The sequence below is a fragment of the Mauremys mutica genome, chromosome 6 (genome assembly GCF_020497125.1).
Source record: "Mauremys mutica isolate MM-2020 ecotype Southern chromosome 6, ASM2049712v1, whole genome shotgun sequence".
Classification (NCBI taxonomy): Eukaryota; Metazoa; Chordata; order Testudines; family Geoemydidae; genus Mauremys; species Mauremys mutica.
In genome coordinates, this window is record NC_059077.1 from 67,641,168 (window position 1) to 67,668,032 (window position 26,865).

Sequence of the window (26,865 nt, forward strand, 5' to 3'; positions counted from 1 at the left end):
GTTTAATATTACTTGATGGGTACTTAATGTATATTCAACATTTGAAATGTAGTGTTCCAAAATGTAGCCATGACCTGAAATGCAAGGGGAAAACCAAGAGCATGGAAATAATTTTAATAAGCAGATAATTAAATGTTTACATGTCCATCAGCAAAGAGCAATTTGACTTTAATCCTATGAGTAGTCTACTATCCTCTCCTGTTTAATGTCTCCATCTCCAAATTAACAGATTTGGGGACAATCTTTAACAGAAATAAAATGCTGGGAATACAGTGCTATACATTTTAGGCCAGTACAATTGCTGATAAAGTCTTTCTTTTCCCCATTCTTTCTCTTCCCCCCCCCCTCCCTTTTACCTTCCTCTACCCTCAGCTCTTTCACTTTTTCTCTTCTGTCACTGATTCCTGCTCTCCTGGATACCCGCCAACTGCCCTGGTGACTCCATCCTCTTCCAGCTGCTGACTTCCCTTGCCTCTACCTTTATTCTCTTCCTTACTTCCCATATGAATTTTTTTCATTCTCCTTTAGCCAGCGCCAATCACAATACAAGCATACCATAATCCTTCCATTCTCAATAAACTGTTCTGCAGTTTCCTCCTTTTTCAAATACTGACTTATCTCCTTCCTTCATCTTTAGGCTCATCAAATGTACTTTTTGTGAAAGCTGCCTCAAGTTTCTCCAACTTCATCATGGATCTCATCTCATCTAATCTGGCTTCTACCCTTTCTGTTCTAGTGAAATTGCTTGTATGTAGGTCTCTGAGTTCTTACTAGCCAGATATAAGAACCCATACTTCATTGTCATCTTTGTTTACCTTTCTGTTGCTTTTGAAACTGCTGATCCTTCTTGCTATCTTGTCCTTCCTTGGCTTTCATAACTGACCTTTTAGGTCTCTTACCTCTTTGAATATTCCCTTCAGTGTCAAGTTCCACTTTCTGTGGGCAATCCCACAGTGCTCTGTCCTAGATCTCCTTTTCTCTCTCAAACTTTCCTGTTAATGGTCTCATTCACTTGCATGGTTTCAATTAGTCCCTTTATGCAGATGACTCTCAAAGCTACCTCTCCACTTTTGCCTGGCTGTCTCTCTCAAATCCTGCATCTCAGGCGGTGTTTTTGATATCTCCCGTTGTCTCACCGTAAGTGTAACGTGGACAAAACTGAATTGTTTTTTTCCCAAGCCCTCTCAACTGTCTCATTTCTCTGTCACTGACTACGTCACTCTCCTCGCTGTCACTTAAATTCACAATCTGGGTGTCCATTTCTACATCTTGCTATATTGTCCCATAAATCTAGGCAGTGTCCCTGTCTTGCTGCTGCTGCTTTCTCCATATCACTAAATTCCAACCTAGTCTCTCAGTACACTCATCTGAAACTCTTTCATCAGGCCTATTCTATCCTGTCTTTACAATTACAACCACTGCCTCTTTAGTTTCCTTGATACCTGCATTGCAGCCCACCTCCACTCCATTCAAAATATAGCTGCCGAGGTCATCATCTTAGTGCAGGGGTCGGCAGCCTTTCAGAAGTGGTGTGCCGAGTCTTCATTTATTCACTCGAATTTAAGGTTTCACGTGCTGGTAATACATTTTAACATTTTTAGAAGGTCCTTTCTATACATCTATAACTAAACTATTGTTGTATGTAAAGTAAATAAGGTTTTTAAAATGTTTAAGAAGCTTCATTTAAAATTAAATTAAAATGCAGAGCCCCCTGGACTAGTGGCCAGGACCCGTGCAGTGTGAGTGCCACTGAAAATCAGCTAGCATGCCACCTTCGGCACCCAGGCCATAGGTTGCCTACCCCTGTCTTAGTGCATCGTTCTGATAATTGGCTCCCTCTTTTTCCCACCACATCAAATTCAAAATGTGTTTTCTTGCCTTGTTTTCTTGCATTTCTGGCCCTCTCTATTTGCTATTGTATCTTATCAAGTTGCTCCCCACTCTCCTAACTTTCTGAACTGGTGCCCTCATCTGCTTGCTGCTTTACATCTCTGAGATGCATTTTTGTGCCTTCCTCCATACACTGCTTACTTACAAAACACCTCCAAAAACAGTAATTAAATTAGCCATGTTCTCTTTCTTCAAACCCTTCCTCAAGACCCTTCTACAGTGGTGCATATCTTTTGTCACTACCACGATACAAATATTTACATAGTAGCAATCTCTCTTGCTTTTGGTCTCTTGTGTTTTGTTCGTTCCTCCTGGTGGCCTTTTTTCTTTCATAGAAAGAATTTTTAAAAATTAATTTACAACTCGTGCTATTATTCCAATTCCTATTTGTGTCCTTACCTTTTCTGTTCCTTCTGTGCCACCTCTCACTGCTTACATAACTCTCCAACCTGAGGTCTGATCTGTTGTGCAACATAGCCTGTGGTGTGCAAAGAAAAGGAAGACACAGGAGAGTCATTTGCATGGAAATGGTTAAGTGGACATGACATAAGCTACATAAAGAAGACAGGAGAGAGTGAATGAGGAAAAATACCCCTGTAGTGTGTGTTTACCAAAAAAAAAAAAAGGCCTACAAATATACCTGCCTAGGGAAACAAACAAATTTGAATTTGAATTCCTAATGATCTCATTTGTTGTTGTATCAGAAAATAGAAACTTGTAGATTATCAATACACGGTGATGTTAAGCAGGACTTTATTCATTTTTATTTTTATAGAGATTTTCTACCAAATTACACAAATAGGAGATAAGGTTTGGAGCAGACATTATATTATAAATAAAATCTTATCTTCTCATGAGCATTGACCACCGCAGACGTTACCTAGAATTTTTCTCACGTGGTAACTGGGGAAAAATGTGAGATTCCATGTGTCAGTTTTAAAAGCCTTGATTTTTCCTGGACTTTGAAAACTGAATAATCCTCTCACAGCTCTAGAGGTGGTCACTCCAGGTCAGGACTGATGCATGTTGGCAATATGATATAAAGAAACGTACTGTTCTCTCCGATGTGGTAATTTGATCATGAAGGAAACATCTTATTTTTATTACAGTAAGGGACTTTTTACAATTACTACATTTGAGAACAATATTTTTTCAAAGATAAAGTTTAGTGCTTGTACTTACTAGTAATGCATACCATCAAACCAATTACTTAGTATAAACTTTAAAATAGTTAAAAGTTAAAATTTCTGTTTTAGTAAATTTTCAAATCTTACTGGTTTTTGAAGACTTTCTGAGGTAGTAGCATCATTGATGTAAAATATTTTTCCTAATTGTCTTAATTGAACAAATACTACTCTCAGGGCTGTCCAGTGAACATACTAAACAGAATCAGTTATATTCATTTTAGCACCATTGGAAAAAAGTAAGAATGGTTATGTGCTAAAGAGAAAAGGACAATATAGGGACAATACTTAATTTTTAAACTTCTAGGAAGGTAGTCTAATAGATTTATTTTTTTTAACTACGTGGTCCTATATAGAGAGAGTACTGACCCTCATTGCCATATTTTTCATTCATGTGAAAAATGGTTACAGATTTTAACTCCCTTATTAAGATAGATTCGACCATACTCTGTGCTTGTGTACCTATATACAATATTGTATATATTATATTATATCGCTCTTCTCCTATATTGTACATATCCCATGCAACTCTTGCATGGGATCATGTAATTACTTTCTTTCAATTCATATGACATTTAAAGAGGCTTTTGTTTGTAATGTAATAGTTCTTTAATAAAAGAAAACAGAAAAAACAAAACAATTCCATCACCTGACACTTTATCAGAGCCCATCTCCTCTACTGGGCATGCAGTACTAGTCCCATTTTACAGACACATTAGTGAAGCTGCATGATTTTGGCATATTCAGTTTGAGAGGCAGTGTAGCTAAGTGATTGAGGCTTGGGTCCACCATACTAGAAGCCTGAGTTCAAATCCCAGTTCTGCCAAAAGTTACCTTGTACAACACTTGAAATCATCTGTTATGTCATATGTGAGATTAAGGAATACTTGCTTGCCTCTTTGATAATGCTAGTCTGTGAAAGAGGTGAGACTAGAACTAGATAGGTAGTCTTCTGACTCCTAACCCAGTGATCCTTCCCTTGAACTGTAAATGATTAGGGGGCTGGAGCACATGATTTGTGAGGAGAGGCTGAGGGAACTGGGATTATTTAGTCTGCAGAAGAGAAGAATGAGGGGGGATTTGATAGCTGCTTTCAACTACCTGAAAGGGGGTTCCAAAGAGATCTGGACTGTTCTCAGTGGTAGCAGATCACAGAACAAGTAGTAATGGTCTCAAGTTGCAGTGGGAGAGGTTTAGGTTGGATATTAGGAAAAACTTTTTCACTACGAGGGTGGTGAGGCCCTGGAATGGATTACCTAGGGAGATAGTGGAATCTCCTTCCTTAGAGGTTTTTAAGGTCAGGCTTGACAAAGCCCTGACTGGGATGATTTAGTTGGTGATTTGTCCTGCTTTGGACTAGATGACCTCCTGAGGTCCCTTCCAACCCTGATATTTTATGACTGTAGAGTGTTTTGATGGATGGCAGAGGAAGAGAAGGTGGCTTGATCTGTTTTGCCTATATCCCTTCTGGAAATCTAGCTCATGCTTATCATATATAGAGGAAACAGAAGGCTTAACAGGGCCTGGGAGAATGGGCTGTGAATTTGGAATTAAAATTAAAAGAGCCTTTAACAAGTTGTTGTCCTTTACAATCTGGTCAGATTTTCTGGGGGAAAGTGAAAGGCACTGCTGTGACCTCAGGAACAGGATCGGCTTTAGGCACCAGCAAACCAAGCATGTGCTTGAGGCGGCACAATTTCAGGGGCGGCATTCCGGGTGCTCTCGGAGGTGTTTTTTTTTGTTTTGCCTTTTTGCTTCAGCTGTTGCGCTCTTGGAGGTTTTTTTGTTTTGTTTTGTTTGTTTTTGCTTGGGGTGGCAAAAAACTTTGAGCCAGCCCTGCTCAGGAGTATCTGTCTGTCAAATTTGTTTTCTACTCCAAATCTTGGAGGATTTAGAGCTGTACACATTTCTTTTATTTAGAAAAACTATCTTTACTAATCTTGTTCTCTGAAATAGCTGTACAGTTTTAGTTCAAACTTTCTCAAAATTCAACCCAAATAAGAAAAATTTCAACCTGAATAGTTAATTCATCAAAGTTATAAACAACTGAAAACAAAGGGTTACAATGGAAAGTGTTGGCCAGCCTTAACTATAGGCATCATTACTACTCCACCTATAATATAAATATATGGAATTTAATATTTTAGAATAAACAAGTTGTTTAGATTTTTAATTTGACATTCTATAACATTTTGTTTCCTCTGGATTCTGACAAGGCCAAGAGTTATATATTCTCAACATGTTCCGTTCAAAAATATGAAGCTATTGGTAACAAAAGTAGTTGTTTAGGCTGATAAATCACTAAAGATGTTTAAAGAAATACTTTTATGAAGCCAAAATTCAGAGTTGTGGGTGTATCCCAGACTGTCATGACTGGCCTGCTTAAGCAGAACCTATTCAGATTACTGAATAGATTGCTACTTTATTTCCAACAAAAAAAAAATGACTAATGCAGACTCATAAGATTTCATATAAGTCAATTATTTTTATCTCTCTCTGTTAGGGTTTCAATCTAAAAACGCTCTGAGTTCTTGACCATTCTTTTACTATCCTATATTGATAATTGTAGAAGTCCTTATTCAGATCTAATGCTATATACATCTAAATCTGACTTTTGAAGACCTTTGTTTAGCTGTCTGAGTTATGCGAAGTGGTCATTCTGCATGGAAGTGTATTGTCAGAAGGAACACTGTAGTGGTTTTATGTTGCTAGGAGAATTCTGCAGTAAAATGGAGAATTTCCAGAGAGAAGACTAAATATTAAGGAAGTGAGACAGTTTGATGGAAAGAGATGCGGTGTTAATCACTGTTTAGTTTGTATACTATCTTTCATATAAAATCACCCTGTACTGTTTTATTAATTGTACACAGATACAGCATAAGGGAATAGTGTGGTTACAAAATGACTTGAGTGACAAGTTGGGAGTAGAATCTAAAAGTAGATAGCAAAAGCAAGAGAAGAGCTGGGAAGAAAATCTGCTGATCTAAAGTGGAGAGAATGAAGGCATGGAGAATAGTAATAACATGTTCTTAGTGCTTCATCCATAGGTCCCAAAGTGTTTAACAAAGGGAGATAAGTATCATTATACCTGTTTTGCAGACTGAGAAACAGAGAGAAAAATGAAATGATTGAGATCACACATCAGGTCAGCGCCAGAGCCAACAATAAAATTTAGGTCTGACTCTCAATCCAGTGCCCTATCCACTGCATCCTGAATAGATAATATGGGCAATATTATGGAGGTTAAAGTAGTTCTTGCAGAAATTGTGGATGTGATGGAAGGAGATTAATTTGGGTTCAAGGAGAATGCCCGTTTCTGGGGGACTTGGTAAAGGAAGAGATGGTTGAAATGGTATTAGAGAAAATGTTACTGAAAATATGATTAAAAGACATCAGACTTAGATACTCAGCTAGAGAAAGCTGGAACAGGAGTTTGTTTGGTGACAAAGATACTAAACTTTGTGCCTATCTCCATGTATTTCATTCTGGGTTGTATACTGTCCTCATCACTGTAGTATATGGGAGTGTTCCAGAGTGCGTTAAGTGACATGACTAACATCTGTCACATGTGGTTCATTCTTTCTCACATAATTTCCCCCACGTGGAGTGGATGAATGTAGTGTAATGTTTTTTTTAATAGGGATACACTGTTAGATATTGTATTACCAATGCCAACATTAAAAAAGCTTGCACTTGGAATGGAAGGTGGGAGGTCTGTGATAATCCTTAATTCCTATGAGAGTTCATTCCAAAGTCTGGACCAGTCCCCAGGAAGGCTCTGATGTCAACAATATGAGTTTTTACCTTTGTGGTATACAGTTTTGTTGTGCTTGAGGAGCAGTTTTATGAACCACAGTTTCATCTGAGATTTAGATGTTCTTTTTAGGTATCTTGGGCCACTGAGCACCTTGACAACGGGGATCAAGATCTTGAGCTTGACTGTGTTCTCTGGGAAGCCAGTGTAGAGAATATGTAGGACAAGTTTGATAGGCTCACTGTAGCCTGTGTGCTGAAGAGATGCTCTGCTGTTTTTCTGTACTAGTTGCAATTTCCTAAAGGCTGATGGCTGCATGCCCAGGAATATTGAATTGCTGTAGTTAGATGGGAGGTGACAAAGCTGTGTATTACTGAGGCCAGGTCATCATCCGCCAGATTGGAATAGTTTCCCTGCCAACCAGAGGTGTTAGAAAGCATTACTCATGGGTGCTGCTATGTGAGAGCTTAGTGTCAATGAGCAATCCAGGAGTACTACTAAATTGCATATGGATCAGAGAGGAGAAAGTGGTAAATACATTTTTCCATTTCATATAAGAACATAACATAAGAACGGCCATACTGGGTCAGAGCAAAGGTCCATCCAGCCCAGTATCCTGTCTATCGACAGTGGCCAATGCCACTGAACTGGATTGTCAGAAGGACCTAACACGTAATAATCAAGTGATCTCTCTCCTGCCATCTGTCTCTACCTTCTAACAAACAGAGGCTAGGGACACCATTCCTTACCCATCCTGGCTAATAGCCATTAATGGACTTAAGCTCCATTAATTTATCTAGTTCTCTTTTAAACCCTGTTATAGTCCTAGCCTTCACAACCTCCTCAGGCAAGGAGTTCCACAAGTTAACTGTGCGCTGTGTGAAGAAGAACTTCCTTTTATTTGTTTTAAACCTGCAGCCCATTGATTTCATTTGGTGGTCCCTAGTTCTTATATTATGGGAACAAGTATTAACTTTCCTTATTCACTTTCTCTACACCACTCATGATTTTATGTACTTCTATCATATCCCCCCTTAGTCTCCTCTTTTCTGAGCTGAAAAGTCGTAGCCTCTTTAATCTCTCCTCATATGGGACCCATTCCAAACCCCTAATCATTTTAGTTGCCCTTCTCTTTTCTAATGCCAGTATATCTTTTTTTGAGATGAGGAGACCACATCTGTACACAGTATTCAGGATGTGGGCATACCATATATAAGGGCAATAAGAGATTCTCCGTCTTATTCTCTGTCCCTTTTTTAACGATTCCTAAATGATTTCAGCTCTTTAGTATTCGATGGCTGAGACCAGTGCCTTGAAGGACTCTATGGATTATAGATTCAGATTGTAATGTATCTAGTTTTAAATGGTCTTCAAAAATTTTTTCTTATTTATGCTTGATCTAGGCTTTCTTAATAAAAATCCTTACCTAAAATTGCTTAATTTCAATTTGATATTTTTAATGATCTTTGAATCAATAAGCATTTCTTTGACTTTATACTAAATTAAGAAATCTGTGCAGTATCTCACAGCTGTTCCACTAATGTTGCTTCACTTTCTAAATTAAAGCTCATGAAAATTTGAAATATTCCAGTAACTTCCGGTAGTTCTGCTCTGCACATAGCAATTTAACGTTATTAGAGTTCTTGGCATTTTTCAATGCCTAAATTTGGAAATAATGGGGGCCTGGGATGTATGTAAAACTTAGTTTTTAGAATGTTGCAAATTTTGTTTAAAAGGGTTCTGTAAAAACGTACTCTTAATTTTTGTGTGTATTTTTTCTGATTAACAAATAATCACAACAAAACATTCTAAACATCTGCAGGATTGTAGACAGATTACAGACAAGATATAAAACTGAAGAAAGGCACAGGTTACAGCAGTTATGCATTGGCCTCAAGTTAGAATATGTATTTTTGGTGGCAAAAGGGTTTGTTGTATTAAAATTTGAAATATGGACATTCAATTTTGTGTAAAATGATAAAGAATGAGATTTTAGGAATGATTTGAGAGAGACAAAAATGAAGGCTGTATGAAAATGTCATTTTACACAAAAAGTTGGATTGTCTGGGAACACTTTAACATTGAATTTTAAAGCACACTAGAATTTTTAAATAAATTATTGTCCTATAATCTTTACTAAAAACCAAAACAATAAGTCTTGCACTGAATCATTTTGCTTATTGTAAACTACTCAGATTAATTACTCATTAAGTAATTCTAACCTGCCAGCAGTACATTCTCACATCCTTTACCTAAATGTCATCTCACAAAGTTCATATCCAGTTCATTTCCTCTGCAGCCAATTTAAAATGCCTAGAAATCATAGCATGATGGTAAGCAGAGGATATCCCTTCCCAGTGTGCCACTCTTTCTCTACCCTTCCTGCTTCTTCCCCTCCCTGCTTCCCCCAATTAGGGCTGATGAAGACTTTCAAGAACACAAAGTAATGACAACACAGCTTTTTATTGTGTATTTAACAGTTGGGCTTTATTAAACTCTTGTATGGAGAATACAATAAAAAAATCCATGTAAAATATCTACATATATTCTAATTTATTTTATGATGTAAAAGCAAATTTGTGTTATTTACATAGGATTAATGTATAGTTGATGCATGCTAGTTAACAGTTCTGCTGTAATAAATCTAAACTTTATTTATAGGGTCCTACTAAATTCACGGTCTGTTTTGGTCAATTTCACGGTCATGGGATTTTAAAAATCATAAATCTTACAATTTCAGGTATTTAAATCTGAAACTTCACAGTGGTGTAATTGTGGGGATCCTGTCCCAAAAAGGAGCTGTGTTTGGAGGAGTTGAAAGGTTTGTTGTAGGAGGGGTTGCAGTGCTGCTACCCTTACTCCTGCACTGCTGTTGGCAGTGGCGCTGCCTTCAGAGCTGAGCAGCTGGAGAGCGACAGCTAAAAGCAGAGCTGACACCAGTAGCAGCACAGATTAAGGAATGCATGGTATGGTATTGCTACCCTTATTTCTGTACTGCTGCTTGCAGAGCTGGGCTCTCAGTTAGCAGCAGCCGCTCTCCAGCCGCCCAGCTCTGAAGGCAGCACAGAAGTAAGGGTGGCAATACTGCAACCCCCTAAAATAACCTTGTGACCCCCCGCCCCCTTTTGGGTCAGGACCTCCGATTTGAGAAATGTTGGCCTCCCCTGTGAAATCTGTATCGTATGGGGTAAAAGCACAGAAAATACCAGATTTCGGGGGGGGGGGGGGAAGAGGGAACAGATTTCACAGTTCTTGACGAGTTTTTCATGGCCATGAATTTGGTAGAGCCCTATTTAATATTCATGCTCATTGTAAAGTATTTTCAATTATGATAACAATTAAAGTCAAACCTGATGTATTTGACTGAACTGCTGTAACCTTATATTGTCTGTATTCCTATGTGAAGATTCGGTATTTAAGTAACTTTCTTTTTAATAAAATGGTTTTTGTAACTGAAAGAGAAATTTAAATTTGTAATGAAAATATTTTTCAGTTCACTTAACTCAGGGAAACAGATAACTATTGACATAGTCTATGGGTAGACAACAGGCAATTAAATTGATTTTGCTTGTTTGAAGTACCCCAGGGGGCACACAATCCAGGCAGCACAAAACGTGTTTCATAACTTCTTCCTTCATATAATTTCTGCATTCTTTCATATAAAATTTGGTCTGTGGACCAAACTTTGAAGACCTCATTCTGTTTTTATTTTTTTGGAGAGTCCAGCTGAAAGAGTACTACTTAAGATTAAGAGCAGCTAGCTCCTGTACTAGGTAATAGAGCTTTATAACTTGTCTAAAGTCTGGTCATGGTACCTTGCTGTGGTTGTGGGGGTAACCTTCAGACTATGAACCAGGGCATTATTACCTGCCTGAATTTGCAGCCAAGCCTCAAGCGATAGCTTAATTCTGTGACCGTGGAATTTGGCATTTTCCCGAGATGCTACAAAATTCAGCATTTCTTCCATGGAACATTCTGTTAGGAGGCCCCTGAAATTGTTTTTTTGTTGCCCTTCCCTTCTAGAACCAGATTATAACTACCTGTTGCTCTCCAGCTTTCCTTGCAAAGGGAATTAATTAAAAATGCTTGTTCCTTGCACTGTGCACTGGAGCTAGGTGCTGGGGAGCTGGGATTCTGAGCTACAGGGCAGCTTGCATTCAGAGAATGGAGATCCAGAAGCATAGGGTGGAGAGCAGTGCAGTAGCTGGAGCAGTGAGCCATTGAAGTTGGCTTCAAGCTCCCCTTTCCTTGATGCACATGCGAGAGAGAGAGACAGTCTAAGACAGGTAAGGGATACAAATATATTAGCATGCTATATTGCAATGGAATAAATTAATGTTGCCACTGAATTTGGTTGTTGCAGTGATATTAGGTCCTATTGTGCTGTGGAGGCTGTGAGACATGGGGTATCAGTAAGAGGGAGAAGTTACAATATAGAAGAAGAATTATTAAACTCTTGGAGCGAGAGAGAGACCAGATGACCAGGGTTAGTGCTAGCCTGGGACCTGGGAAACTCAGATTTAATTCCCTGCTGTGTCCCAGACTACTTGTTTGATCTATTACTACTACTCCTGTAAGTCGCTTTGTCTCTCTGTGCTGTAGTTTCTGAAATATGGGGATACTGACTTCCCCTTTATAAAGTGCTTTGAAATATACAGATGAAAAGCACCGTATATTTAATATTAAGACCTGAAAAATGGAGTAGAGGTGAAAGGAAAGATAACTGCTAATGGACTGTAGGCATTAAAAATATTGTATAGACATTTTCATTAGAGAAAAGTATACTCAGCCGCCTTAAGCAGGTATGGGGAGGAGGTGGTGGGGTTGTTGTGTTTTTTTGGAAGACATGGCAGTGAGGCTATTTCTCACTCTGGTGAGGTGGTTTAGTGCTTCAGCTAGTAGTTGATAGGCACATTTTTGAAGCCCCGTGTCAAAAAAATGGCAGATATTATAGCCAAGTGTCGCTCCTGCAGAATAGACATGAAGAGACGTGATCCTTAAATGGTCTGCAAGTTTTCCTGTTAGGAGTATAACTGGCAAGTCCAGAGAGACATACCAGCTTTCAGTAATTTTCTCCTTCCTCTGCAGCATGGGGCATGGATCACTTGTAGGTTTAAACTAGTGTAAATGGTGAATTCTCTGTAACTTAAAGTCTTTAAACCATGATTTGAGGACTTCAGTAACTCAGCCAGAGATCTGGGTCTATTACAGGAGTGGGTGGGTGAGGTTTTGTGGCCAGCAGTGTGCAGAAGGTCAGACTAGATGATCACGATAGTCCCGTCTGGCCGTAAAATCTGAGTCTATGATTATACTATAAAATTTGTAGTCCTGTTTACCTCATTGAGCTGACTCTTGATCATCTGTTTTTCAGACGTTTTGAGCCCCCTGCAACAGGGGAGAAAGTGAATTGCTTGGGATTATAGCTTTCTGGGGATCATAACAGAGCCTTGGTTTTTCCTGATCATGGAATTCACAGAAAAAGGTGGCTAACAATATTGCCAACACTGAACATTCATGATATTGGCTTAAAAATCATGAATTTAAAAATAAAATGTAGAATTCTTTTTATTTGCTTTCTGGCTTTTAAGACTTTAGGTTACTCATTTCACATTTTCAAGCTGTTCTCTATCTCTAAAAGCATATTTTTAAAAAACATAAAAGCTGAGGTTCTCATGTTAGCACTTGACTCCAGTAGCTAGGGCTTGAAGCAAAACACTAAATATTGACAGACTCACGATAAAAATCAGAAAAGTTGGCAACACTAGCGTTAACCATGCTCTGCCATTTTCTTTTTTCCAACTGCTAAATTTGGTACTGGTCTGATTAGCTTAGCTGTGTTTTTTCAGATTTGAAAGCAAAGATCTTAGCCATAGTTGCAAACTGTGTTGGGCCAGGCATCATCTGGCTCAGTCTGCTCCTCAGGAGAAGAGGATCTCTCTCACTTTATAGGTCACTGTATAAGGTTTCTATAAATGTCATTTTACTTTTTTACTGAACAGGAAGTGATCATGTAGGGAGGAATTGTGCCTTCAGCATATTTTTGCCCTCACTTCTAGGTAACTTTAGTTTGCAAGACAGACTGGTCTTGATGCATTTTTTGGAAATTTGATCCTATGTTTATTGCTTGGGAAGTCCCTATAGTTTTATCCACTTTTTCTCCATAAATGAATTCTGAATTAGGGATAATGGTTTCTAGACTAAGGGACTCTTCTTTTTCTTAGGTTTGTTTTAAGGAATTATTTCCACCTTGCTGAGGAAAAAAGGGTTTAGCTATTACGTCCAGTATTTTAGTGGCTCCATATCTCCCCTGCATATACTTACAATAACCCTCTGTGTGTGGACTGGTATGAGAGTTTCTTCACACAAGGTTTTCTCCAAGATTTTACAGAAATATAGAAGCAAGCTAATAAATATCAGTGTTTGTCTAAAATGGAGAAATTTGGAAACTGAAAAAATGTGAATAGTAGAATTGAGTGAGAACCAGATTTTCTGTTTCATGGGAAATTCTACAAGTTTAAAAAAAAAATAATTCCAGAAAAGAACAAAACCAACGTTTTTCAAAATGTCCGGTGAAAGGAAATATTTATAAAGTGTTTTCATGTCTATCAAAATGTTTTGTTCTGTTTTTGAATTTTTTTAAATTAAAAAGTCAATTTTTCATTTAGAAATTGATTTTACATTATAGTGTTCTATTCCAAAATGTCAAAACAGAATGTTTAGACCTTATCGAAATGCATTTCTCTCCCCTCCATGAAAATTACATACTTCCACAAAACCCTCAGCTTTCAATGAATCTTCAGTTTTTTTGAGAACCCACTCTCTCTTTAATTTTTATATTGGCTTTCTGGTTAATAGCAACAATTTGAGGCAATTAAACAAAATTGGACAGCTGAAGTCAATTTTTAAATTCAGCTCTGAGACTTGCTGGCTCAGTTGAATTAATCTGAGATCAGAGTGTGGAAAAGCAAGCTTCAAATTAACCATGTGCTGCATGCCCCTCTTAACTTGGTTATTTGAAAGCATTCAGTACTTAGTCCTACTGTTGAGGGACTTTCTGAAAGAAAAAAATAAACCTGTTTTTATTACTGTGTTTTAGGGGTGGAAGTTATCCCCCTTTCAATTGAAAAAGTGACCCCACAGTATATAATGTCCAAAGACACGTTAAAGGCTAATATTGTTTACTGGATTTAGGACTGATTATATTAAAACTTCTTATAACCAATTTGAGTTGCGTTTAATCTACCCCATTTACAGTCTGTTTCAGATTTCACTGAGTTTTGGTATACGGAACAATCTTCTATTTTTTTTTTTACTTCCTTTGTGATAAATATCAGAAAAGGTACATTGCCTGAAAAGGCTTTCATTATTAGAACTTTACTGATTTTAACACCCCACCTCCCATAAAAAAACAAACTGAGCTCATTTTTTTATTTCAGAATCTCTTAATCAGGATTATCCACTTACCATTCTTCCACTCTGTTCAGATCCTCTCATCTCCCATTTTTCTCCATTGAATTCTGGGGATCTTTTATGCGACTAGTCCCATGATTTCAAGGAGACTACATGCTTGAGTAAAGACCATGAGCAAGACTGGCAGAGTTTGACCTTTGATTTCATATTCATTACTCTCTTTCTCCCTCCAACCACTGACCAACCTAACTGACCAGATTCTCAATACTCATAATACCACCACCTGTTGATTAAATTTAAAATGCAGTTCTTTAATAAACAGATAGCAAAGTTTGGTGTCTGTCTTCCCGACATTTCAAAGGTCCAACAAATGATCAGTTAAATTTGCCACCTGGTGTAATCGTATAACCTAAATGAACACTGAGATGGTGTTGACATTACAAGCTTTAAGGACCGATAAAATACTGTTTGTGGAAATTAGAGATGGAAAAGTCCATAGATTTAGTCCAGTGCAGGACTAGTGCAGGATTACTCACTGTAGCTATATTTTGGAAGAAAAGGAATACTGCATTTATTAGTTTTATTTCTTAGGTAGGCAGGTAGTTAACGAATGAATGAATGAATGTGTAAAACAAAGAATGTAAAATGGGAGTGTGTGTGCACAGTTTTATGTAAATATTTGTTCATGTAACATCACATGATAATTAAACAATCTATTTAACAGCACTCTGCCTTTTAGGTAGAATTAACTTTTTATCAACACAGAATCCATTAAGTCGAACTAATTATTTTAATGTGCCTTAATTTCTCCAAAATGGAGCCTCATGCCTAATGTGACCACATCATGGAAGAAATTTAGTATTTGGGATTTTTCCAGGACACTCTTGCATCCTCTCACTGCAGTAAGTTCCTCAAATGATTTATCCCCTTCTTAGCCCAGCTTCTTCAATGAGGTGAGATGATTAGGATGTGAAAGTTTGCTTCCTAAAATCAGAGGGGAAAAATGGTTTATCAGATAGCATCTATGTACTTTTCTTCCTATTCTGCCAATCATCAGTGTGGACTTACTTTTTGTCAAGTGAGCTAAACTTAGATCGCTTAGGGAGAATTTTCAAAGTGTATACTGGAAATTTACAGCAAATTATTTTTTTAGGTGGTATTGGGTACAGTTCTGAAGGTACTGAATAGTTTGCAGACTGTACATGTATGCAGTGTATTTAAGACAAGATTTTAAATCTGAAATTTTAGATTTAAGGAAATTCCCAAAGTAGCACAGTCATGACTAGAAGATGAATATACCAACTTCTAAGCCTTCTGTATTTCTCTTTTGAGTTGTAGGTTTAATGTCTTATGCCATATTCAGATAGGAAATTCTTTCTGTAAGGTTGGCAAAGTGATAAGATGATGTGTGCATATATGAAATGTTAAGCCTGCTGTTTCTCTGCTGAATGGCAGATGATTAAAAGATTAATTCTCATTGTGAAATACATCAAACTTGACCAACCTATTTACATTACTTCATACTACTGAATGTTTGTTGCACAATTCTTACCGTGTGTTAACTATTAAAGTCATCATAGGACACAATTTGCTTGAGGTTTTGCAATATAATTATTACAAAATGGCAGAAAAACGTGCATTTGGATTGGTGAATGGCAGTGGGGCTATCTTGGGCAGGAATCACAAATATCATTACTTTCCCAAAAATGAAGACCACTGACCAATCCATGTAGATTTGCTAGTGGTATTGTTAATTTGTAATATTTCAGTTACAGCTTTTGTTGATAAAAATGTTACTAATAATGTAATCAACCCTTTTGGTCATTTCTTACCTTTCCTGCTCTCCCCCTCCCTATTTTCTATGAGTAATATCTTAATTTTAAGAATAATCAGTTATTTCTGCTGCTGTGCAACCAGATCACACATAGTGTTGGAAATATATTGCAGGTCTCTAGAAGTACAGTCTGCTGTAGTTGCAAAATCTCTCTGTTGGGACTGCTGGTACTGTTTTAAGATGTTTTGTTTTAAGTCTCTTGAATGTTTGTCTATTATCCTTTGCCCCACAGTCTCCATAACTGTCTAAGCGTGATCTTGAGAGGTGCTGGTCACCCTCAAATCCCAGTGGCTTCATAGGATTTGTAGGTGATCGTCTTTCAGGAACAGTTTATAAATGCTTATTAATTATTCTAAAAAAGAGCTGTTAATAAGTCTTTACACCGGTCATACACAAAGAGTGAAGAATATTATCTTAATGGCTTTCATACCACCTTGGCCACATCTTTCCTCTTGTTGCTTACATTGCACAGCGATGAGCATAATATAAATATTTAGGTAATTGCCAAATTGCCAATTACTTGTCAACCCCTCATGTGTAATGTGCAGCCTTCCCTGATGTCATTAAGTCTCCCTAAAACCTAGAGCATTATTTGCTCTCACTTACTTTACTTTTTGTCCTCACAAAACTAAGACAGACATTCGCCCATACCTTTTCTCTCCTTCTTGTTTATGCTTAACTTCTTGTACAGCAGCCATAGTAATGGATATTGCATCATATATCTAAATACATATTTCCTGATCAATTTATTTATGTATATTTAAGTTTAGCAAATATAAAACTTTTATCAACTTGTGTTTCGTTCTTCCTTGAATTTGTCATACTGAGTATAAATTTAGTAATTTAATAAATGTTCATATTAAACTTTAGAAACTGGGGAAGAGAGGCAGCATTGCCTGAAAGTTCACAATTCTTTTTTTTCTGAAACTAAAAATCTTCTATTGTGTTTTTTAGGTTCAGGGGTAGCCCAGGATGGCTGCAGCTTCATATGATCAGTTGTTAAAGCAAGTTGAGGCGCTAAAGATGGAGAACTCAAACCTTCGACAAGAACTAGAGGACAACTCAAATCATCTTACAAAACTGGAAACTGAGGCATCTAATATGAAGGTATCAAAAGAGTGTTCCTGTGTACATGGAAGCTTTTGATGTAACCTTTTTGTTTTGGAGTATTTCTGTATAAACATTTTAGGGGTTATTAGATGCTTAGGGGGTCTTGTGTGGTTTTAGATTCCGACAAAAATCCTCTTACAATATCTTTAAAGAAGTGTATCGATCAAGTCTAATTACTTTCCAGAAAGTTTTCATCAAGAAAATAAAAACAAGTTCAAAACTGTTTTTAGAACCATTTTCTGGTTTTTGATATTCTCTCTTATTCTGGCATGTATTAATGATTACTGCCTTTTTTTCGCAACTGAACTTCTTAGCAGGAAGTCTAGTCTGATGACATAGTTCAACAAATATAGTTAAGATTAAGACCAGCTTTCTATTTATAGTGCTACTGTTCAGAGTGCTCTAAAATATTTGACTAATCGGATTGTCCTGAAATTGTGTACCTCAGAGGAGTACAGTGAACTAAATTTGGGGCTATTTGAACAAAAGGTTCCTGAAATACAGTTCCCAATAAACAGTTTTTCTTAAAGTTCACTTTATTCTGGTAACCAGTTTTTGGACACAGATAGATATAAACCAGGGCTGAGATTGTACCAGGTTCTCCAATGGTTGAGGGTTACCTCAACAAAGTGCATGACAGCTATTAACCTGTTGGGGGAAATCAGATTACATATAGTTTCCTTCTCCAGATAGTATCAGAGGGGTAGCCGTGTTAGTCTGGATCTGTAAAAGCAACAAAGAATCCTGTGGCACCTTATAGACTAACAGACGTTTTGCAGCATGAGCTTTCGTGGGTGAATACCCACTTCTTCAGATGCAAGTGGTGGAAATTTCCAGGGGCAGGTTTATATATGCAAGCAAGAAGCAAGCTAGAGATAACGAGGTTAGGTTATCTCTAGCTTGCTTCTTGCTTGCATATATAAACCTGCCCCTGGAAATTTCCACCACTTGCATCTGAAGAAGTGGGTATTCACCCACGAAAGCTCATGCTGCAAAACGTCTGTTAGTCTATAAGGTGCCACAGGATTCTTTGTTGCTTCTCCAGATAGGTGTTCCAGCAAGCATTGCTAAAGCTTGAGCACCTAATGGATTATACTACACATATACAGAGAGCTGGAAAGCCCAGTTTTGTAAGGCACCTAAGATTCACAAGACCTGTGTGTCTCCAAGGAAATGTTCTAGCCAATGAATCTATATTCCCCGTAATCACCGTGAGTTCAAATCTAACCCAGAGCAGAATTTTGAAATGATAATTTAAAAAAAAAAAGGCATGTTGCTCCAATATGGAGCATTTTCATTTTGGGGAAATTTAATCTGAGTACAGCAGAATATTTAGAAGTCACCAAAACTATTTTTGAAAAGAAAATAAATTATACATGCAGTGGTTGCTGGGAAGGGTAGGTGATTAGGGGTAGAAGAGTAGGTGGAAATAAGGAGAGGGAGGTTGGAGTGTAGTGATGGGGGTTAATGGGGAGGGGTATAAATGTGGATGGATGGGGAAGTGAGGGATTGGAAGGGTCAGGTGAATAGGGAGTTGGAGGGATGGGACACTGGGAAGCCTGTAGCCTCTCTCAGGCACTAAAATGCTGAACAACATTTGCTTGTCTGCTGCCTCAATTGATCACAATTCAGATGGCAGCTTTGTTTGCCAGGTGATTTTTCATTTTTATTATAAAGCTTTGCAAAACTTGGTAACTGGCTCACTTTTGCTATTGAATATAGTAATATTTTTTAAAAAGATTATTTTCATTGAACACTCTTTTCCCTGTATATAGCTTGAAAACAACATCCTCATTAGTGAAAGTCTATTTAGACCAGAACACAAAAAAAAAAAAACTACCATCAGACATGATAGTTCTTCAAAGAATTGCATTTTTTGCCAATACAGATATATATTTTAATTCTTGCATTGCCCTTTTACAGTATATTATGAAGATATCTCTGCCTCAGTTTGGGAGGAAATTAGTCTTTTACACTAGCTGCTTGACACTAAATTCAGTTCTAGTCATGTTTTTTCAATGAATATGTACCAGGAAAATTATATTTAAAAAAAAACAACAAAACTTTAAGGAGATCAAGGATGATATGTTCACAAGAGATTTCCAGTGTGCCATCTCCCGCTTCTTTCACTGCAGTCAGGAATGAGGAGTAGGGAGTAGCAGATACTTTCTCTTCTTAAGATTCTGGGATGAAATAAGGAAAATAAGAACACCTAGAGATGGGAAAGTGTTTGTTTCGGATTTACCAGACACATAGTAGCCAAAGGTCTATGTGAAAATGGAGATCACCAGAAAAATCCAGGGATGATGACATAGTAGGAATACTAAGGCTTCTTTTTTTGCAGAAGCTAGTGATAGGGACTGGCTTCTCACTAGCATTACCTTGGACCTCATGTTGTGTGCTGTCTTTTCCCTCTTTAGCTTTCATATTGTCCCCGGCTTGTATGTGAAAAAGTTTTCTAGCCCTGCTTTGATTTATTTTGAAGGCTGATCAGTAGTAGTGGTTGGTCTTATGCAATAAACCCGGGGATGGGAATGGCCTTGGGATTCACAATCTTTGGGTGAACTTGGGCTGCATGCACCATAGATATACTTAAATTCTTTCTTTTTTCTTAATTTTTCTTTCATAGTCTTTAGCATTGTCTAAGTGACTTTGTTCCCTTAGAGGAAGCCACTTGCCTTCATATCTAGTCAGTGTTTGTATAGCACAAATGCCACGATGAAGTATGGATGAGATGTTTATAAAGAAAAATAATTAGCAGAAGTAGACATAAAAATGGAGTGGATGAAAGCACTGTAAATACCATATGAACAAGTGACACTCCAAATACTCTGTTTCTGAAATATTAATCTCTACTTTGGGATGTACTCTGCCATTGTTCGAGAGTGGCTGTAGAGCCTTAGCAGACCCGACACCAAATAAAACCCCAAAAGAAAAAAATAGTTGAGATCTACTGGGTATGTAGAATTTTTACAGAAACATAGTCATAGTTTTTTACATCCTCTATTTGACCTGTTCTAGCATAGTTAAAATCTGTTTGTGGTTATTCTCTGGATTGTTAAAGTCTTTATTTAAATTTGTCACTTTGATCTACAGTTTTGTTCATAATCTTTTAATATTAGCAGATGCAGGGAAAATATATTTATCACATTTTTGTAAGTATATTTTAAAGAAAGCATTTTAAATAGTTAATATTTTAAAGAAATTGGTAATTTCTATAATTATAAGTGATAATTCTTAATCTGCCAATTAAAAAAAAACATGCAAGGGTTTAATATTAGAATTAAAAGTTTATAATTAGCTAATCTTTTATATATATAATACGTGTGTGTGAGAACTAATATGTGTGTGAGAGTTTTGGGGAAGTGTGTTGTCTGACTATTGTTTAAAGCTAGATATAAAGTCTGAAAGAGGAAACTGTTTCTGTGTGTATCTATAAAGAGGGCTACAATGGTAAATGAGGCTGGATGTGCAATATTATAAGGAGTGCTACAAATGATCAAGGAAACAATGTCCAGCTTGTTTTTTAAACTTTGACATTTCAAGGATTAACTGTTTTAAAAAAAAAATACAAACCCCTCTTCAAACCAATTATAGTTTACAGAGGAGATGCAAGTGCTGCCATTGGCTGTGTATCAGATGAGATGCAGCAGTGCAAGAAGGTAAAATATGTTCTGTAAATGAGCAAATATGGTGTCATTTAATGATCAACACAATGCTTATATTGGTCCATAAAAACTGAAGAAAGCTTGAAGATTCTACATGATAAAACAAAAAATTCAGACTATTGATAAATTTGGAAGGAAACTGGAGCGTACAGCTTTATTTACGCTTGGTAAAACCCTGTAAAATCAATAAAGGAACAAAGAAAAGTACAGTGTTAAAGTTGTCCACACCCTTTTTTTAAATCTGTAAGTATAATATTCTACTTGTCAGAAATAGACCTTAGTTTTATTTAAAGTTTTTTAGAAATATATTTAGCATTGTAGTTTATGGGTATAGTAACTACAGGTGTTTTGACTGCACTAGCATTTACATCAGGATAGCTAAGGGTCATTAGTTATCCTGCTGTAAAAAACACTTTTTTTCAATGAAGATATAGCCTTAGTGTTCTATGTATGAACAGATTTCACCCCACTTCTCAGTTTGTAGTATTCTGCTTAACTCTTCTCGAAATTCAACAGCTTCCATTTCCTTTCTCCTCTGTCCACATGTAGCTATAGTAAAATATACAGTATCAAACATTTCACTTAAGTCTAGGAATCAGAATTAATTTATGTGAGCAGCTATCTAATGAATCCTCTGTAGGGGTTAAAAACAGAGGTAATAGTGCAAGCTGGATTCTTTCTCAATACATAAGAGGTTTACATATTTAATTCTCCCATCTGTTCTTTCCCTCAGAGTATTCCCTTTATAAGAGTTAATATACAAGATTAGATTTTTCTCTGTTACGCCGATGTATATCTGGAGTAACTCCACTGAGAGCAGAATCTGGCCCACAATATTTACTGTGACTGCATTTCTTACTATACAGTATAAACTTGAGGATGAACCTTTTATCTCTGTTTGTGCACAATTGTGGTTATGTTTTAAGAATGCCCTATCACTATTCTTGTTTGGACTGATTTAAAGTGATGATTTGGAGCAGTACTCCAAAAGTGTGTGTACATTTTTTTTCCCTTTGCTGTCAATTCAAAAGTTGCTTTTTCATTTTCTTCATAGTGCTAAATGTAAATTATATTCCCATGTTAAAAACATAAGCAGTAGAAAACAAAGCACTTTTATTACACAGTTTGTTAGATCAGAATAGAAACACTTGGTGAAATTAATAAATAAAAGTAAGTTGAAAAAAATACAGGATGTGTATGTTCTGCAGAGTTTCTATGTAAATAGTTTTTAAACTCTAGTTAGCTAAGCTCTGCCAGAAAACCATTGGTTACTTTTTCATTTCAACACCATCCATGATAAATACACGCATTGATGATAACATAGTTGAATAAAAGGGAGCTAGTGGCAGCAGCAGAGCATAAAAACAAAGGATTTGGCACCTTGATGTTTAAGGCTGAGAATTTGTCACAGAAGTCTTGGATTCCGTGACTTTCCCTGACCTCTGTGACTTCTGCACCGGCCGGTGTGCCTGGCTCATGTGCAGCTCAGGCAGCCCTGCACCAGTCGCACTGGCCACTGCTGGGGCAGTCTTGGGCCACCATGTCTCCTACCCTCAGCAGTAGCAGAGTTTGGGTGTGGGAGGGGGAAGGGTTGGGGTAGGACGGGGTGAGACAGGCTCTGGGTGGCACTTACATGGGGGGTTCCCCAGAAGCGGCAACATCCCCCTCGCTCAGCTCCTACGCGAGGGGGCGAGGCAGCTCTGTGCGCTGTTTCCACCTGCAGGCACTGCCCCTGCAGCTCCCATTGGCCACAGTTCCTGGCCAGTGGGAGCTGCGAAGCCAGCACTGTGGGCAGAAGCAGTGTGCAGAGCTGCCTGGCCATGTCTCTGACTAGGAGCTGAGTGAGAGGGATGTTGCCGTTTTCGGGGAGCCCCCCAGGTAAGTGCCACTCAGGGCCCACCTCACCTGGTCCCATGCCCCAACCCCGTGCCCCTTCCCACACCCAAATTCTGCTGCTGCGGGAGGGAGGGAGGGAGAGGCGCAGAGCCAGGTAGGGAGCCTGCCGGCCCCACAAACCCCCTCCCAACACCAGCGGGAGTCCCGGGCCACATGCTGCCCCCTGCTCCCCTGCCCCCCCCAGCACTAGTGGCACCCCCGAGCAGCCCCCCCAGGTTTTAGTTAGAGGTATGTAGTAGAAGTCATGGACAGATCACAGGCCGTGAATTTTTGTTTACTGCCCATTACCTGACACTTATTAAAAATACCCATGACTAAAACATAACTTTAATCATGTTATCTATTTCAATTAAAAAAAAATTAAATACAGAATATTAATGTTGATCTTGATCTAACTGCAAATAATCAGGAAGAGTTTTAGTGCACCATATGCTGTGATATTTGGTGATGGGAAAGAGGATATTTTATTGTTCATTGTTCTGTATACACCTGCCAAAAATTCTCAGCAGTTAAGACTAAGAATCCACAGCGAAAGGAGGCAGTAAGTGTTAACATAGTGCATAAAGACAACATTAAGTAAATGTATTTCTCATGACAGCTATTTTTGGATAAAATTCTGCTATTGTGATTCAGAAAGTGACATGTTTTACGGTGCATTCCTTAACATAAATTCAAAATACTTGGCATCCTCTTAGATAATGTAAGTTATCCAGTTCATTTCTTGCTCTGTTTCTGAACACTGTTGAGATGCATTCCAGCATATTAACTTTGAGCTGTCTTTAAATTTTAGCATTAAGACTATTTTAATGCAAGTTATAGAAACATTTAATTTATTAAATGCATTGTTTTATTTTCCTCTTTGAGATGAAATTACTTTATTTAATTGTTAACATAAGAATGTCCATACTGGGACGGACCAAAGGTCCGTCCAGCCCACTATCCTGTCTACTGACAATGGCCAATGCCAGGTTCCCCAGAGGGAGTGACCCTAACATGTAATAATCAGGTGATCTCTCTCCTGCTGTCCATCTCCACCCTCTGACAAACAGAGGCTAGGACACCATTCGTTACCCATCCTGGCTAATAGCCATTAATGGACTTAACCTCCATTAATTTATCTAGTTCTCTTTTAAACCCTGTTATAGTCCTAGCCTTCACAACCTCCTCAGGCAAGGAGTTCCACAAGTTAACTGTGCGCTGTATGAAGAACTTCCTTTTATTTGTTTTAAACCTGCTGCCCATTGATTTCATTTGGTGGTCCCTAGTTCTTATATTATGGGAACAAGTAAATAACTTTTCCTTATTCACTTTCTCCACACCACTCATGATTTTATATACCTCTATCATATCCCCCCTTAGTCTTCTCTTTTCCAATCTGAAAAGTCCTAGCCACTTGATCTCTCCTCACATGGGACCTGTTCCAAACCCCTAATCATTTTAGTTGCCCTTCTCTTTTCTAATGCCAGTATATCTTTTTTGAGATGAGGAGACCACATCTTTACGCAGTATTCAAGATGTGGGCATACCATGGATTTATATAAGGGCAATAAGATATTCTCCATCTTATTCTCTATCCCTTTCTTAATGATTCCTAACATCCTGTTTGCTTTTTTGACTGCTGCTGCGTGGACGTCTTCAGAGAACTATCCACGATGACTCCAGAATCTCTTTCCTGATTAGTTGTAGCTAAATTAGCCCCCATCATATTGTATGTATAGTTGGGGTTATTTTTTTCCAATGTGTATTACTTTATATTTATCCAGTGTAATGGACATGTTGTCTCATATCAGATATAAATAAGGGGCATAACATTAACAGGCAGGATGCAATTGTAACAGAAGGTTTGCTTTAATTACTATTATTGGCTCTTTATTTTCATTATGTATTTTGACCATGACACTATTGGTAGAGAAAGATACTAATTTTGTAAAGTTTTTTAATTTTTTTATGGCTTTTGTGAAGGACAGGAAAGGTGTAAAGTAGTGATCTTTAAAAATTAATGCATTTGTCAAAACTAAGTATGAATACTTTATTTAGCATAACTTTATTTGTGAATATTTATCTTATGTCTATATAATTCAGGATCAATCAAGCCAATTTACATATATGTTATACATTGGACAATGTCTTTACTTACAACATGAACAATTAATAAATATAACTTATTGTCCAGTGTGAGTGAATATGGCTTTGTTACCTTTGTCTTCTTATTTGATTGTGGTTATTCCTTTATGCTTTACTTCAACCAATAAAACACTTAATTAAAAAAAGGAGAATAGTTGGTGAAAACTGATGCTTCCCTTATGCTCAGTGGTAGAGTGCTGACCTTTGTTCCCTTGCCCATTCGCTACAACCCTTGCTGCATCTTCTTGTATCCCTACAAATTACTGAGAGGCATGCATCCACATTTCCACTTCCTTCAGTCCTGATCTCTTTTGTGTTACAGCTAGAATAAGAAAAGTGGTTCAGCCTAGGTTGGGGCTTGCTATGATCTTGTAATTAACCCTGATCTAATCTTGAACACTTTTTCTAATGTAAACAAACTTTTTGCATGCTTCAGAACACCCAGCAGTGGGATGACTTTAAGGGGGCTATTTGGCTGTTCTGCAAATGAAATAAGTAAGGATCCGATTCTGTCACAGAGGTCATGGATTCCGTGACTTCAACGGACCTCCATAACATCTTCAGCTTCATCCTGCCTCAGCAGCAGGTTGTCAGCCCCCACCCAGGAGCATCAGCCACCGAGTCAGCAGCTGCTGGGGCCAGCAGAGCAGGAGCAGTGGTCCCCAGGCTTGGTCAGTGCCACAGGAGGAGTGTTGTGGGGCTACAGCAGCAGTCGGCAGTCAGCCCCTGCTGGGTATTCTTAGTAAAAGTCAAGGACAGGTTGTGGGCTTTGTGAATTTTTGCCTGCAACCTGTCTGTGACTTTGACTGAAAATACCCATGACAAAAACTTAACCTTACCAATAAGCCCTTTTTTGGTACACTGCTAGCAGAACCTTCTCACAGGTAAGACTACCAAGAGGACCAGTCCCCAAGAGGAGATGCCTCTTGTGTTTGAGGCCCTATTTAATGGGCCGCCTTGTTGGTAATGGGAGTTTGAGGTGGCTTCCTTTTGTGGTGGACCATGACCAGAAGAAACTCCAACACAGATCCCATTCTCCCCCCACCCCGCTTCCCAATAGGGGAAATTACAGTGGAGTCTAAAGGAATTTTTTCTCCTAAGGCAACAGACATTTCTTTGGAAGCTTGTGGAGATAATTCCCATGCTGGATGGCAGTATATTCAGTGGAAGCCCGTTCACTCTTATGCAGTGGGGTCCTTTAAATGGATAAAAGTCTGGGCCCCAAAGGTGGAGAAACTAATGCAACTCAGGGCACTTTTGAGAGCACATGCAGTGTTTGTGATGCCCTCTTTTTACTCTTAAGACTGTAGAGAGAGTATTTTTGTTTACATACAGTGGAAGGTTTCGGTAGGGCAATGAGAAAGGAAAATCTACTTTTTCAAGCGTTGCCTTTAGATTTGGTAATAGTAAAATCTACTGGCGATGTGGAAGCAAGATTTCTGTTTATTTTTAAATTCACATAATAGTTGCTGTTCTAAAAGTTCTACTAATATGGATTAGATTAGTATTAGGCAAACAGATGAGTGTATTTTTATTTTCGGTGACCAAATACAGTACAACTAGTGTTTTCTGTAACTGAAGTGCTTATTTAAAATTTGACGTTAATATACTGCATTTTTCTTTGTGTGTTTTATTATGCAGTAGTCATTAAAATTATAGATTTGAAAACAAACATTTGAGAATCTTGTTCCCAAGGCAGAACAATACATATGCTATAAAAGTTGTATCAGTGGTCCCTCTCATTGGCTTCAGGAGCTAAGATACTGTACCCCCCTTTTGATAGGGGAAAAGTCAACTATATTAGTATAGTTATGGTCTAGAGTAGTTTTGTTACCAGGAACTTTGTAGTCAAAATACCTGTCACCTAATACAGAAGGAAGCAACTGAGGTATATTCTTCAAAGAAATCACAGATAATGAAGTCTTGTCCAAAGTCCTGGAGAGCAATTACCTGAGTAAACTCCAAAAAGTATATTTTTGTGAAAAGTTGATCCCT

At 37.8% G+C, this 26,865-nt stretch overlaps 1 protein-coding gene across 1 annotated transcript in view; it reads left to right on the forward strand.

Annotated features, from left to right (window-relative positions):
• Positions 1-26,865, forward strand: part of APC (APC regulator of WNT signaling pathway) — a 192,579-nt gene that overhangs the window by 27,806 nt on the left and 137,908 nt on the right. Inside the window, exon 2 of the mRNA XM_045020885.1 lies at positions 17,027-17,179. Coding sequence (XP_044876820.1) covers positions 17,045-17,179 — 135 coding nt within the window. The 5' untranslated portion in view covers positions 17,027-17,044. The remainder of the gene's footprint in view (positions 1-17,026; positions 17,180-26,865) is intronic.